The sequence below is a fragment of the Bos mutus genome, chromosome 27, assembly GCF_027580195.1.
Source record: "Bos mutus isolate GX-2022 chromosome 27, NWIPB_WYAK_1.1, whole genome shotgun sequence".
NCBI lineage: Eukaryota > Metazoa > Chordata > Mammalia > Artiodactyla > Bovidae > Bos > Bos mutus.
The window spans coordinates 21,665,267-21,681,169 of NC_091643.1; the positions used below are offsets into that span (position 1 = coordinate 21,665,267).

At 44.8% G+C, this 15,903-nt stretch overlaps 1 protein-coding gene across 7 annotated transcripts in view; it reads right to left on the minus strand.

Annotated features, from left to right (window-relative positions):
• Nucleotides 1–15,903, minus strand: part of DLC1 (DLC1 Rho GTPase activating protein) — a 443,006-nt gene that overhangs the window by 39,180 nt on the left and 387,923 nt on the right. The window contains exon 1 of one of the 7 annotated variants that reach the window (XM_005890953.3): nt 6,940–7,293. The exons of 5 other annotated variants lie outside the window; for them this stretch is intronic. In XM_005890953.3, the coding sequence (XP_005891015.1) occupies nt 6,940–6,976 (37 nt within the window). In that variant the 5' untranslated portion in view covers nt 6,977–7,293. One more of the 7 variants, XM_070364154.1, reaches the window with a different exon arrangement.

The following is a 15,903-nucleotide window of genomic DNA, read 5'->3' on the forward strand; positions in this document are numbered from 1 at the left end:
ATCTTAAACCAACTTTAAGGGTCCTTGTTTTTCTGAGTCTCATTTTTTTTTTTTTTTTTGCTAAATGAAGAAGATGGTTTAAAATTATATAATTTGCTTCCTTTTAAACTTACTTTTTCAAGGCAAAAATACCTGGTTACAAACCTAAAATAGCACCTACTTCCCTATCTCCACCATTCAAGACTGACATGTCAGCAAGTCTTTCACATATGTCTGCAAAGCCTATTCTGTAACACTAAGCACCTCTCCCCAGTCCGTGGCTTTTGCCCTAAGTTCTACAGCGTCACAGCTCAGGAAAGATAAAATACTGTGCAAACTGTAGTGCTACAAAACTTTAAGTTAGAAATAAAGGGAATAGTGAGGGATGGTACAGAAATATTCACTCATATTACAGTCCATCCTGACAGAGAAAAAAAGGAAATCTAGAATTGAACGAAACATCAAGTTGCCTTATCAAAGACCAATGAAATTAACGACATGCCAGATACTGGCTAATACAAGCAGACTTTAGCCACTCCTATGTCTAACCTCAAACAGGAAACACTACAGACAGACCTTGCCTTTACTGTACCTCACGGATACTGCAGTTGTTACAAATGGAAGGTTTGTGGCAACTCTGTCAAGCAAGTCTATTATTGGGCCACTTTTCAACAGCCTTTTAAAAAATCACTTAATAGATGACAGTATAAGGTAAATGTAACTTTTATACGTGCAAGGAAAGCAAAAAATCTGTATGACTTGCTTTATTCTGTGGTCTGGAACCAAACCTGCAGAACCTCCAAGACATGCCTGGGTTCAATTAGACTTTCTGACTCTTGAGTAGAAGGTGTAAGAAATAGAAGTATTACTGTCTCCTAGGTGAGCAAAAGAATTATTTTCATCAAAACTGCTTATGACATTCAGCCCCCGCCCCCACAAACACACACAATCCACTGGTCAAAATTTGACCCAAGTATTTTTGTTTAGTTTAGGACATTAATGGTTTTATAATATACGCTTTTCCTACAAACACATTAAAATCCTCATTTTGTTGCTTCCCTGTTTTATTTACACACGAGGACAGGAAGAGGTCTCCAGTTCCATTCAACTCACATATGACCTTGGACTAGTCCTTGAACTTCCAGGCAACTCAGCTGCCCCTCAGTAGGGAAGAGGCAATGTTTTTCCAGGCTGCCTTTGCATAGATCTGGAATTTCACCTGGAAAGGCTTTTACAAATGCATAAGCATCATACAAGATCCCTCTTTGGTGTCACACAGTTTGAAAAAGAGAGTTGTAAAGAGATGTCCTTGATGGTGAAAATGACTGCAGAATTTCGGCATCCTCTATCTCCTCGGTTATCTGAGTGAGACAAAAGGCAAGGCAGGGCGGGAGTGCATGGGCCACAGGCTATTTCACCTCCCAGGTCCCTTCCTCTCCGGCCTCCTAAGTGCTGCAACCAGGGAAATGCTATGAACTCAGGGTGTGGAAAACTTTTGTCCCTCAGACATCCTCTGGAGACTCTTGCAAGGAGGAGGAAGGCGCCTTTCTGTCGAGCTGCAGGAAGCAGCCTCTAGCCCTCTCCACAGGACACTCAGAGGTGGGGCAGGGGAGAGAACAAAATGTGGATGGGAGGCGTCAAAGGCATCTGAGGACTCTACGCACTGACCTCAGCCTTCAGCTAGCTTTTGATTTTCCTCCTGGGGGCAGAAAGGGGAAGACATGAGGAGGCCACCCGGTCGAGGTAGAACGTGTGGATGGAAAAGGAGCATACTTTCCACTGTGAAACTCACTCCAGTAGCAGCATAAAAAACAAGAATGAAGGACTGAGAGACTTGATTCCCACCGTGTGTGTTGGCTTGACTTCAGCAAAGGAATACTGTTTTTACCTTTTGGTGCCGAAGAACATTATTTCCTAATAGGTAGGCCTTTTCAAAATGCCATTCAAAATGTTTCCAATGACCTCTGGGAGAAAACTTTCCCTTGAAAACATTATTTTGGAGTGCTTTCACAGAAGTAAGCACTGTTCAGTATAGTCAACAGAGACTAGAAAATGGTATCCAAAACTCCTTCTTCACATATTAAAGACAGAGGCTTGAGTTCTCCATTCACGAGGCCCCTGAGAGGGGACGGAGAAACCACTCATTTGTCAACCTGGGACCCTAACGTTACAGGTCTCTACCTACCAGCACAAAGAAACTGTGGAGTAACTGCAAGGCTCTGTTTGGCCACCAAATATTGTTTTCTCAACCGAATCAACTCCTGACAAATGTATGTCCACAACCGGGATCTACAGTCACAGACACCTGGTTGAAATCCTAGCTTGGTCATATACAGTGATCTCAGGAAAGGTATTTAACTCTCTCCCAGGGCTCAGATTCCTCATCTTAGGAATGGAAATAACTAGATCTACTTTGTGAGGTTGCATGAAGATTACATGTGACAATGAAAGCAAACTTAAGAATACATTTTAACTTCTATAATGTGGCTCAGTGGGTTAAGAGTCCGCCTGCAACGCAGGAGACATGGGTTTGATCCTTGGGTCAAGAAGATCCCCTGGACGAGGGCATGGTAACCACTCCAGTATTCTTGCCTGGAGAATCCCAGAGGACAGAGGAGCCTGGTGGGCTACAGTTCATAGGGTCGCCAAGAGTTGGACATGACTGCGGTGACTGAGCACGCATACATAATGTCACTACTATTCTGTTAAAAGTCTATATATTAAAAAAAAGTCTATGTATTTTTTATAAAAATTAAAAAGAAGTATCCACACTAGAGAAAGCTGACCGTTGCTTATTAGAAACTATAAAATTTTTTTATATATACATATACACGTACATATACATATGTATAGGCTAAAAACACAATACTTTATTCCTACCCACTGTTAATTACGATGGCAAGGAGGAAATAGCTAGTGAAAAAAAATGTTGAGACCCAATTAAAGAAGTTCCAGGGAAACTATACTTACTTATCATTGATGATGATAATCCTTAACAATAACACAGGATCCCACAAGGAAAAACGCAAACAGGCAGGAAGAGGCTTTCTCAGCTGGGAATCTTACCCCTTTCACATTAATTAGATTTCTGACTGACTTGAGGTGGAAAGAAAACACCACTGATCATACTCCCTCCAGCCATCTATTCCTATAAAAACGTATTTTAACCCTACAGCACTGTCCTCCTTAAAAAGAGTTAGAATTACCCTCAAGTTCTGGAATTCCTCTCTACACAATGGCCACACAATCAGATACACAGACAACTGTGAAAATCCACTCCAGAAAAGCATTCTCCTCCTAACTTCACAGCCATGGAAAATAGGCACTTGGCACTGTGCTTTTTAGGACACAATGCTGGACCTTTATACCTTATGGCTGAGCATCAGTTTCCACCGCCCCCCCACCCCCACCACAGCGAGGACAATTTTTGATGTCCTGCATGCTATGAAGATTACTCCTTGTACTGCAGCCCCACAATGCCAAAGTATATTAGAGGTAAATCTTGCTAAAATGAACATTCAGAGAAATGACTCCATTTAGAAATTAAATTCTCTCTCCTCCACTGGATTCCAACTCATATCATTGTAAGCATTAGACTAAGTCAACTTTACAAATGAAAACCACTCGTCTTCCCAAGCCAGCTTTATAATTTCAAGAATAGGCTTGGCAATGATGAGACTTTCTGCCAGCTGTACCACGAGCCTGCTTGCGCTGTAATGTTCTAAAGCACAGAGAATTTGGTCTTTAGCACTTTGGCAATGTCCAGGGAGGAAGGGGAAACATCTGAAGTTATTTTTACTTTTGCAAGTCCTCTGGTTGTGCACAGTGAATGCTAGGGTGGGTCAAGTATTGTCTAGAACCTTCAGAGTCTTTTTTTTTTTTTGCATGGCCTCATTTCCGTCTTCCTGTTGCTAGGAAGGGGAGCTAAGCATGAGAAAAGCGTGTTTACAATACTGGACCATCCTGTCCAGCACAAGGCTCTCTTCAAAAGAGTACAATTCACTTCACCCACTGTACTCTGGATGCCCCATTCATCTGAACCAAACCACCCTCCCCTGAATATTTTCAAATTGCATATTTACCCACTGAAGCCATAAAAATACCACTTTCATTTGAACGTTGCATCATGGCTTAAAATCTCCATGGGGACACCAAGGGAAACCCAAGTACTTATTTTTGTATTTGAAACCACCTCTTGGAATCCCACCAAGCCTCTGATTAGAAGGCATCTCACCGGGGCCTCCCATACCCTCTTAAAGCCCCACACTAGTTTTACAAGGAAGAGTTTAACTACTATCCAGATTTTTCACTTCACAGTGATAAACTGTTTAATCATAACATGCTTTTCTATTAATCTGCTATATTTTCCAGAAGCAACCAAGCATTCCCCTTTAATGTAAAAACGCCCAGAAACTTCGCTCCATCTTTGGTTTTTGAACTACAAGACAGAACAATAATAAACAAAAATAAAAAGGCTTGAAAGGGGCATCCGATCTCTCACCTTTGCTCCAGAACTATAGGAAAATCCTTTGATTAGTCCAGTGTATTAAAACTTGGAACACTGCCTTCAATTAGCCATAGTAACTGTTTAAGCTTTTTGGTCTTTAAGGAGTTAGAGGTGGTGTTTCTCCTAAGGTCCACAATTAGTAAGTTAAGACACAAGGAAGTCATTGATATGACACTTCTCATTCACTGGAGGGAAAGATGAAGTTGGAAGCTACTTAGTCTGATTCTGTGGAGGAGGGAAACCAAGTCAATTCTCTGTCTTGGGCTTCCAGCCAGTTTGGTGTAAGGTGTCACTCGGCATGAATTAAAATAAAATCTGTTTTTGTCAAAAGCAAAGTTTTAAAACCAGCTGGGAGAGAAAGTCAGTCCGCTGTGCTTCATTTTAAACGCTGAACAGTAGTGCTAATGAAAAAAATATGCACTCAGGTTTGGGCCACGCTGTAAATCTGGCATGCCACAAGAAAAGTTAATACACACAATCGCCAACATTTTCTCAGAAAACGTCTCGAAATAACGTCTGAATGCACATCTGCTAACTATTTGACACTCATTTCCCAGGACTCAGTTCTATTAGGGGGACTGTTGACTTATAGGGCACCCCTCCGACCATCTGCTGCAGTCTGCAAGCCAAGATGGCACTAGGTCCCTCCATTAATTTCTCACTTATGCTCTGCAAATTATCTCTGCGGAGGACCAGCCTGCAGGCCAGATGGATGCTGAATTAGTCAACCTCTTGGAGCTGCTGATAGATTTACATCCAGAGTTCTGCTGGGCTATTATTTTCCTTCAAATCTTCAGCAAATAGAGTTTTGAAAAAAACAAAAAAGTAATCTGAGACTCGGTATTCTGCCTTCTTCAGAGCTATGATTTTTTTTTTCCCATCCAAATGCGTCATATACCCCGCCCTCACGAATCTTCCGGTAACGGAGGCTGTGCCTGGACTGCATTCCTCCGCCTCACCGGCCATCACTAAGGCAGCTTCTGAATCCTAAGAATGTACCCATTTGCTAGCCAAGTTGAGTGTAAAATGACTGGGGCAAAGCAAGCTTGGGCAATATTTTCTTCTCCACTCTACATGCAGGGGTTCCCTCCTTCTCTAATTAGCACACACTGGGTACTGAACATCACAGAGACTGTGCTCAGCCCTTGTCGTTTGATCCTCAGCACCTCCCAGCGCGGTAAACACAGTTATGACGCCCGTGGTGCAGCTGAAGGAGGTACGGCGAGGTGTCACTTCTCAGATTCACTCAGCTAGAAGGCTGCAGACCACTCTTCCCACCCTGCCGGCCTCACCCAGGGTCCGCGCGCTGGAAAGGCACGCGGAGACTGTTAAGTTACACGTGGCGGCGTCGACTTGCTGCGGCCAGAGGTGTAACTCCTGCCTAAGGATCAAAGGCTCGGTCCGCGAGGCTGGCGGTGGGGACAAGGACACGGAGGGGCAGAGGTCCAAAAGGCCGTCACCTCGATATACGGAAAAAGCCAGATCGCCCGTTGTGCTTCCTTCCTTTTGGCGGCCCCGGGATTCGCGGCGCGCGGGCGCCTCCTCCGGAGCCAAGGGCGTGGGCATCCCCGTGGGGCATTTTAGGAAACCCAGTTCAACGCCCCAGCACGTGAAGGCACAGTCTTCCAGCAAGCGCCCCACATGCAAGCCTTGGGGCTGGCTAAAACAGCTGCAGTACTCTCCAGGGGCAGGCAGCCACCAAAGCAAGACTTTCCTGGCTAAGCCTGAGTTATTTTCCAGTGTTTAAAATATTTGAACAAAAACGGTTGGAAATTAAAAGTTTTTTGGTAGGCTCACTTTTAAGCAGTTGAACATTTTTTTCCAAGGGTCACCGCAGTCTAAATACCCCTAAATAATAAGATTCTCAAAGGAGTCAACGCTGATTTTGGACTTGTAGCGTGAAGGACAGCAAGCGCCGAGCCCTGCAAAGGTCCTCAAAGGGAAGAGAGTAGAAAGAAGGTCGCTCCGCGCCCCCTCGGAGCCAGAGGCCACCGCCTCGGATTTAGAATAAGAATAGAAAGACCGCCAGCGAGGCTGGGCAGAGGGACTATGCGTCTTGCGACCCCGGCCCGGCCCTGTGCCCCCCAGCCCGGCCTGCACCCCCAGCCTGCGCGGGAAGTTATTGTGGGTTTCACTTCATCATTTACGGTCGCCCACCCCCCACCCTCACCAGCCCGTAGCCCTTCCCAGAGCCCACGGGGCGCGTCAGCCCGCGGCATTACCCGAGATTAAGACCTCCCTCCCGGACGACGACCCTGGTTTTCCCCACACTCCACCTCCTGCACTCCAAGAAACACGGGCGACTCGGTTCCGAGCCTCCTCGGAAAGCGCTGCCAAAGCACAGAACGTCAGGCACCGACTTGACAAGGCAGGGTGACATTTCCTCCGCGGCGGGTTCCCTCCGCAGCTGGCTCTCGAGGCCGGCCGGACGGCAAGGCACAAGTCTAGCTTACGTGTTAGGATCATGGTGTCCGGCTTCTCTCTGCACATCAAGTGCGGCAGGGGACGGCGGGCGCGCGGTGGGGAAATCGAGGCAGCCCCACGCAGCTCGGCTCCGGCGCCGGGACCCACGGCGGCACCCGAGACGCGCGCGCCCCTCCGAGCGATCCTCAGAGCATCCTTGCTCGCCACCCCAGAAAGAACGCGGGGTTTGCCCGAGATCGAAAAGGGGAGCGCTCAGAGAGCTGAGCCAGAAGCCCGGGAGCGCTGCTGGCTCCTGCCGCAGGGAAGTTCGGCCATGGCCGGGACCGGAGCCCTGCGCCCTCGTACTAGCCGCAGGAGCGCTCTGCCTACCGCCTAGCCGGCAGGCCGCGCCCTCCTGCAGCGCCCACCCCAGAGGGGAGGAACTAGACCCTGCGCGTCTCCTCCTCCCCGCCGCCGGGGTTTCCAGCAGCGTCTCCCGCCGGCCTCAGGCCCCGCCCTACTCTCCCGGCCCCGCCCCCTCACTACCAGGCCCCGCCCCTCCCCTCATCCCGCGCCGCCCAGCTAGCCCGCCACCGCCCGAGGCCTCCCCTGGCGCTGCCCCCCGTCAAGCCCCGCCCCGTTCCTCCTCCGCCCCGGGCTGGAATGCCTTTCCCCCGGCCGGCAAATCCGCTGAAGGAAGCGCCTACAAGTCTCTCATTAGTGGTCTTGGGGGCAAAGGCAAAGGCTGGACCCTGGGGGCATTTACTTGCTGGGGAGGTCTGGGCTCCACTCTGGGAACACTTTCCCTCATCTTTTTCTTGGTAGGTTTGCACACTTTTTTCTTTTTTTTTTTTCACTTGTTATCCTGCCTTTCATCATGACTGGAACCGCATAAATTCCTGGGAACCAAGGCGAGGTGGGGAGGGAGGGGTGAATCAGTGTTTCATTACATGTAAAATGGGAAGAAGACAACCTGTCCCTTGGACATTCATCATTCATTGCTAAGGTGCGCAGGGGTACAGAGGAATGTAACTGACGCTGTAGTAGAGAGGGACAGCTGTAACTCCACGTGTCCAGTCTCCTGTGCGCAGCCAGAGCCAAAGGTTTCCTAACCAAAGCCCTTGGGCCACAACCCAGTGCAGCTCCTGGAACTGGTAGTGCAGACTCCAGACTGCAGAATTAGAATCTCTGATGTTGAGAATCTGCATTTTTTTTTTTTTACAAGCCCTTGGGTGATTCTGGTGCACTGCAATTTGAAGACCCCTGATATAAAAGGAAGCTTCATTTAAAAAGATTACAATTGACTATAATCTCTGTAAAATTAAAAAGAAAAAAAACTCTGATAGAGATTGCATGAAAATTTCCTTTGAGGCTAGTCAGTGCTTTCTGCCTATTTCCTCTGGGTAAAGAAAACACCAATCTAAACCTATTCATTAAATACATCCAGAGCATTTATTTACCATGAGCCAAACACTGTTCTAGGCTCTGGAGATTCAGCAGTGAGCAAAAAAGATACACATCCCTTCCCTTCTGGAGTATACTTCCTAGTGGGGAAGATGCACAATAAAAAAAATAAGTCAGTGAAATATATATAATGTCTTGGAGATATATAAAGTTGGGGAGGGGACAGGGAAGCTTGAAGCAGAGTCTGTTTTCAAATAGGGTTAAATACAAATGGGAGAATTTAATCTCTTGATTAGTTTAAAATGTGTTGATTTCATAGCTGGGTCTTAGTTGACATACACAACTTTTTCACCCCATTGCTTCAAAAACAAAATAAAAACACTCATTTCACCACTGATTTCCTAATTTACCCAAACCGGAATTGGGCTCTGAGGAGTGGCATCCTGGGAGTGCATGGGGCTCCTCTATTTAACGGTTATTTCCAGGGCTTTTACCTACTTAGAGCTGCTGGGGACCCCAAGATAAGCAAGGGCAGGCCCTTTGCCTGCTCAGAGTTTAGTCTGCTAACAAAGCAAAGGGCTTATGAGAAAGAGGTCCTGGAAGGGCCTGAAAAGTGGGGACCCGACCTGGCCCAAGAAGAAAGAAAAGGGAATGTCCCTCTGAAGTCCAGGAGCTGGAAGAACGCTCAAAACAGCCGCCAGCAAGGGGGAATTCGATTCAGGGGAAACTGGAAAAATAAAGGCAAGAACTTTCAATTCCCTACACTACTGTGTTGACAATTTTTAAAAATCCTTAACAGCAAAAAACAATGTAAACCACTATAAAGAAAGAAGGCATCCCATGATCAGATTTGCATTTTGAAATCTTTGCTCAGTGCGTACTTCTTCAAAACTTGAAAAAGAGGAATATTTCCCTAAACTTCCCTTATACAGTAAATTCTCTTGTTTAGAAACAATCCAAACCTTAAAAATATAGATACTCTAAGCCTCTCCTCCAAAACATATCAATTCTCAGAATAAGTTCTTAATGCTTATTAGTTGGTTGAAGTTGTATTTTTCTTGAATTAGGTTTCCAGGCGTCTGTGCAAGTCTGATGTACCATCTGCCACTAAGCTATTCATCTTTCCAGAATAAAACCTACTAATGTTAATATTTTTGTCTCAAGTCTCATTCCTTTTTCCTTGATTTTTTAAAAATATCTTTTGATGTGGCCCATTTAATTATTCATTTGTGGCTGTGCTGCGTCTTTGTTGCTGTGCAGGCTCTCCTCTAGTCACAACGAGCAAGGGCTACTCTCGGCTGTGGTGTGCGGGCTTCTCTTGCGGTGGCCTCTCGTTACAGAGCATGGGCTTTAGAGCACGTGGGCTTCAGTAGTTGTGGTGCATGGGCCTGGTTGCTCTGCGGCATGTGGGATCTTCCCAGATCAGGGATCGAACCCCTGTTTCCTGCATCGGCAGACAGATTCTTTACCACTGAGCCACCAGGGAAGCCTCTTTCTCCTTGATTATTTATGTTGTTTTCTCTTTTTTCATTCCATCTCTTTGGAGGTTTGTGTGACATGGATTGCTCACCATCTAAAAACAATAGTAACTCCAGACACATTTCCTTGGTGATGCATTGGTTTTCATATAGCCTCCCCTGAATCTCATTGTCTTCTTCCATTCCTTGGTTTCCTAACATAGCCTGTGACCTGGGCCAAATCCCCAATTTTATTTTTTAAATTCTTACTCCCATTTCGTGGAGAAGGCAATGGCAACCCACTCCAGTACTCTTGCCTGGAAAATCCCATGGATGGAGGAGCCTGGTAGGCTACAGTCCATGGGGTCGCAAAGACTCGGACATGACTGAGAGACTTCACTTCTTCTTCTTACTCCCATTAGAAATGGATATGCTACATTCAGAAAACTGCTACACTTGTAGAATGTGGTTGAAACAGGACTTTGGAAATAGGTCACTTACCAACTGTGTGATGAATATATTATTTAGCCCCCTAAACTTTAGCTTCATCTTTGAAAAAAGAGGTTTGAAATAGTGCATATCTCATGAGGTTTTTCATGAAGATTGATAAGCTCATGCACATTACAGCTTAGCACATAGTAAGTACTTGATAAGGCTAGACATTATTATTATATATTAGTAAATGGGCACATCAAACTAAGCCAGGCAATTAGTATTTAAATAACCATCTAGGAGAAGATGAGGAGAAGGCAATGGCACCCCACTCCAGTACTCTTGCCTGGAAAATCCCATGGACGGAGGAGCCTGGTGGGCTGAAGTCCATGGGGTCACTAAGAGTCAGACATTGATTGAGCAACTTCACTTTCACTTTTCACTTTCCTGCATTGGAGAAGGAAATGGCAACCCACTCCAGTGTTCTTGCCTGGAGAACCCCAGGGACGAGGGAGACTGGTGGGCTGCCGTCTATGGGGTCGCACAGAGTCGGACACGACTAAAGCGACTTAGCAGCAGCAGAAGATGAAAACAACAAGATTTTGATTTCAATCTTTGTGAATCTGAGGAACCTGTACAAACTGGGGCAAGGAAGAAGTGGGGATGTCATTAAGAGTTAAACACACAGTGGTCCTTTCCGGATGAAAGAAGGTCCCCAGGAAAGAGCAGCATCCTGCCTCTCCATCTAACCATCAACTCATCACCCATGGTTTCATTTGTCTATCACTGGAAGACGCCATTAGCCTGGGTTTGTCAGCCAATGCATGGCATGAGATTTGAATATTGAAACACTGGACTCCAAGAGGCACGGAATAAGGGAGCCCATTTCCCTGCCCACAGTATATATGGTCCTCTGATACTCCTTTGATAAATGAGAATAAAAAGCCCTCACAGGGACTTCACTGGTGGTCCAATGGCTAACACTCTGTGCTCCCAATGCAGAGGCTCCTGGTCAGGAGATAGATCCTACGTGTCACAACTAAAGATCCTGCATGCCACAACTAAGAAAGATGCAGCCAAATAAATAAATATTTTAAAAAACATCACAAATTACCCCAGGTTTTGTTGCTACTGTAGCTGCTGCTGTTCTCAATGGTAGGTTAAAACCAACAACAAAGAAAATATTGGACATAAGGACCTGTGATGCTGCTCTTCACTTCCTGCCACACTCCTCTCAGTTGGAGCATCAATTTCAGGGAAGTTATTCACAAGGATAGCCAGGCCCTGTCATCTACATGGATGTTTTCACATTCAAGGGCTGTATTACCAAGGCAAACAAATCACACGGCGAACTTCTAAACTGCCAAACAGAAGGCTGGGTGACTTAATTGGGCTACCCTTTGATTCCCGTGTGTGGTAACTCGCTTCAGTTGTGTCCGTTTTGCGACCCACCAGGTTCCTCTGGGAGAAGGTAATGGCACCCCACTCCAGTACTCTTGCCTAGAAAATCCCACGGACGGAGGGGCCTGGTGGGCTGCAGTCCATGGGGTCGCTAGGAGTCGGACATGACTGAGCAACTTCACTTTCACTTTTCACTTTCATGCATTGGAGAAGGAAATGGCAACCCACTCCAGTGTTCTTGCCTGGAGAATCCCAGGGACGGGGAAGCCTGGTGGGCTGCTGTCTATGGGGTCACACAGAGTCGGACACGACTGAAGCGAAGCGACTTAGAAGCAGCAGGTTCCTCTTTCCATGGGATTCTTCAGGCTCTTTTCTGATGATTAATATTATGTATCATTGATATTGCCCCAGGGCATCCTTCTTGCTTTTTTTTTTTTTCCCATTAAAGAAAAGAATAGAACTCAGGTACCTACAGGCAGTCATGCAGATAATGCCGATGAGGAAAGCAAGTCATAGAGGGATGGCTAGAAGTTGAGGAACCCAGGGCCCCTCCAAGAGGGCAGTGCCACTCAGGCTCACTTGGTTCTTGGCTTGTGTTAACACAGCAACCCATTGTCCTGGGTTTAAAGATTTTGTTTTCAAGAGCCCCTAGATTTCTAAATTTTTATACCACATGTGCCAATTTTTAGATGCTGGCAACTAATTTAAAAAAAAAAACAAACATTGAAACCCATCCCTGTTTCAACTTTGGGCTTCATTTAGCTCTGGGGCAGCTAGCGTAAACTTCTGCTCTAGTGATACAAGCCAAGCACTCTCTTTAAAAATTTATTTCTCTCCCACAGGAACTAAAAGATTTCTGCACTTGGAGAATGTTGTAATATAATTTGTGTTCAATGGACCATTGTGAAATGTGTGTGGGAAATAAGTTTTTTATTTTTACTGTTCAAAGGAAATGTGATAAATAGTAGAAAGTAGTGAAATAGTTTGTAAACAGTATACAATTCAGAGAAATAATTAAATTTGAAATTTAATGGTTGTCCTTAAAACATTCATTCATGGTGAAGCTTCCATGGCCCAAATCTGGATTCTTTTCCCACCGTCTACCCTGGTATTCAGCCTTTTCCAAAATATTTGAAACCCAGATGCCAGCGGGTATAGGATGGTGAAAGAAGAGAAAAAGCAAGGTTTAGGAGGGGAAATGAATTAGCCTGCTTGTAATTCTACCTACAATAGCGGAGTCTGGCAGGCTACAGTCCATAGTGTCATAGAGTCGGACATGACTGAAGTGACTTAGCATGCATGCATGCATGCACACGATAGCTCTCTTAGACCATTTTTTGACTACATCTTTTGAACACATGAAGTTTAAAATATGGGGAAGGTTAACAATCTGTCAGTCAGTTTTAGTTCAGAGGAGGAAGTCCCTTGTTCCTGCATAAAGGTGGTAAAAATCTATTTTCTGGATAATCACTTAAGCCTCAAATATGATCCAGCCTAGCACAGAACTTTTATTATTCAACAAATATTTATAAAATCCTAGAAAAGACACTGTGCTGATGAGATAAAATTCAACAGGAATAAATAGGTTCTGGGATGTTATGTACAGAATGGTGATTATAGTTAATAACATCTTACTGCATATTTGAAGGGCTTCCCAGGTGGCACCAGTGGTAAAGAACACGCCTGCTAATGCAGGAGAGGCAAGAAACTTGGGTCCAATCCCTGGGTCAGAAAGATGCCCTGGGAGAGGAAATGGCAACCAGTATTCTCGCCTGGAGGGCTTCTGGGTTCCTCACTTCTTGCCATACCACTGTGACTTGCTTTCCTCACCAGCATCACCTGAGTGTCTGTAGATACCTGAGTTCTATTCTCTTTTTTAGTGGAAAAAAAATGAAAGAAGGATGCCCTCCGGCAATATCAATGATATATAATATTAATCATTAGAATAGAGCCTGGAGAATCCCATGGACAGAGGAGTCTGGTGGCTACAGTCCATAGGATCTACAGAGTCGGACATGACTGAAGTGACTTAGCACGCATGCATATTTGAAAGTTGTTAAGAGTAGATCTTAAAAGCTCTCACCATAAGAAAAAACAATTTGCAACAATTTGTGGTTCAGTTCACTTCAGTTCAGTCACTCAGTCATGTCTGACTCTTTAAGACCTCATGGACTGTAGCACGCCAGGCTTCCCTGTCCATCACCAACTCCATAAGCTGACTTAAACTCATGTCCATGGAGTCAGTGATGCCATCCAACCATCTCATCCTCTGTCATCCCCTTCTCCTCCCACTTTCAATCTTTCCCAGAATCAGGGTCTTTTCAAATGAGTCAGTTCTTCGCATCAGCTGGCCAAAGTATTGGAGTTTCAGCTTCGGCTTCAGTCCTTCCAATGAACACCCAGGACTGATCTCCTTTAGGATGGACTGGTTGGACTCCCTATAGTCCAGTGGACTCTCGAGAGTCTTCTCCAACACCACAGTTCAAAAGCATCAATTCTTTGGTGCTCAGCTTTCTTTATAGTCCCATCTCACATCCATACATGACTACTGGTAAGACCATAGCTTTGACTAGACGGACCTTTGTTGGTAAAGTAATGTCTCTGCTTTTTAATATTTTGTCTAGGTTGGTCATAGGTTTTCTTCCAAGGAGCAAGCATCTTTTAATTTCATGGCTGCAGTCACCATCTGCAGTGATTGTGGAGCCCAAAAAAATAAAGTCTGTTACTGTTTCCATTGTTTCCCCATCTACTTGCCATGAAGTGATGGTACTGGATGCCATGATCTTAGTTTTCTGAATGTCGAGTTTTAAGCCAACTTTTTCACTCTCCTCTTTCACTTTCATCAAGAGGCTCTTTAGTTCTTTTTTGCTTTTTGCCGTAAGTGTGGTGTCATCTGTGTATCTGAGGTTATTGATATTTCTCCTGGCAATGTTGATTCCAGCTTGTGCTTCATCCAGCCTGGCATTTCGCATGATGTACTCTGCATCTAAGTTAAATAAGCAGGGTGACAATATTCAGACTTGGCAAATTTCTTTCCCAATTTGGAACCAGTCTGTTGTTCCATGTCCAGTTCTAACTGTTGCTTCTTGACCTGAATACAGATTTCTCAGGAGGCAGGTCAGGTGGTCTGGTATTCCCACCTCTTGAAGAATTTTCCAGTTTGTTGTGATCCATACAGTCAAAGGCTTTGGCATAGTCAATAAAGCAGAAGTAGATGTTTTCCTGGAACTCTCTTGCTTTTTTGATGATCCAACAGATGTTGGCAATTTAATATCTGGTTCCTCTGCCTTTTCTGAATCCAGCTTGAACATCTGGAAGTTCACGGTTCATGTATTATTGAAGCCTGGCTTGGAGAATTTTGAGAATTACTTTGCTAATATGTGAGATGAGTGCAGTTGTGCAGTAGTTTGAGCATTCTTTGGCATTGCCTTTCCCTGGAATTGGAATGAACACTGACCTTTTCCAGTCCTGCGGCCACTGCTGAGTTTTCCAAATTTGCTGGCCTATTGAGTGCAGCACTTTCACAGCATCATCTCTTAGGATTTGAAATAGCTCAACTGGAATTTCATCACATCCACTAGCTTTGTTCATTGTGATGCTTCCTAAGGCCCACTTGACTTCGCATTCCAGTATGTCTGGCTCTAGGTGAGTGATCACACTATTGTGGTTATCTGGGTCATGAAGACCTTTTTTGTATAGTTCTGTGTATTCTTGCCATCTCTTCTTATAATATTTGTGGTGACTGATGTTAATTAGACTTATTCTAGATTTATCACAGTGATCATTTTGCAATATATACTTATATTGAATCATTATGTTATACTCCCAAAACTGATATAATGTTACATGTCAATTATATCTCAATTTGGGGCTTCCCTTGTGGCTCAGCTGGTAAAGAATCTGCCTGCAATGTAGGAGACCTGGGTTTGATCCCTGTGTTGGGAAGATCCCCTGGAGAAGGGAAAGGCTACCCACTCCAGTATTTTGGCCTGGAGAATTCCATGGACTGTATAGTCCACGGGGTTGCAAAGAGTTGGACACAACTCAGCGACTTTCACTTTCATATCTCAATTTTTAAAAACTTCAGTAAATGACAAAAACAAACAAACAAAAAACAGAATATAAAGAGAAGGCTTGGAAGAGAAAGCTCTTCGGTAGACAGTAGAAGCAAATAGAGTCTGCCACAGTTCACTGGTGTGCTGGACACACTGAATTCTCAATCTTGATTTGGTAAAGCATGCTTTCCTGAGAGAATTATAATATTCACAGTAGAATTTCCTTTGAAAGGCTATTTCATTTAATAGCTGAGATAGTTAATCA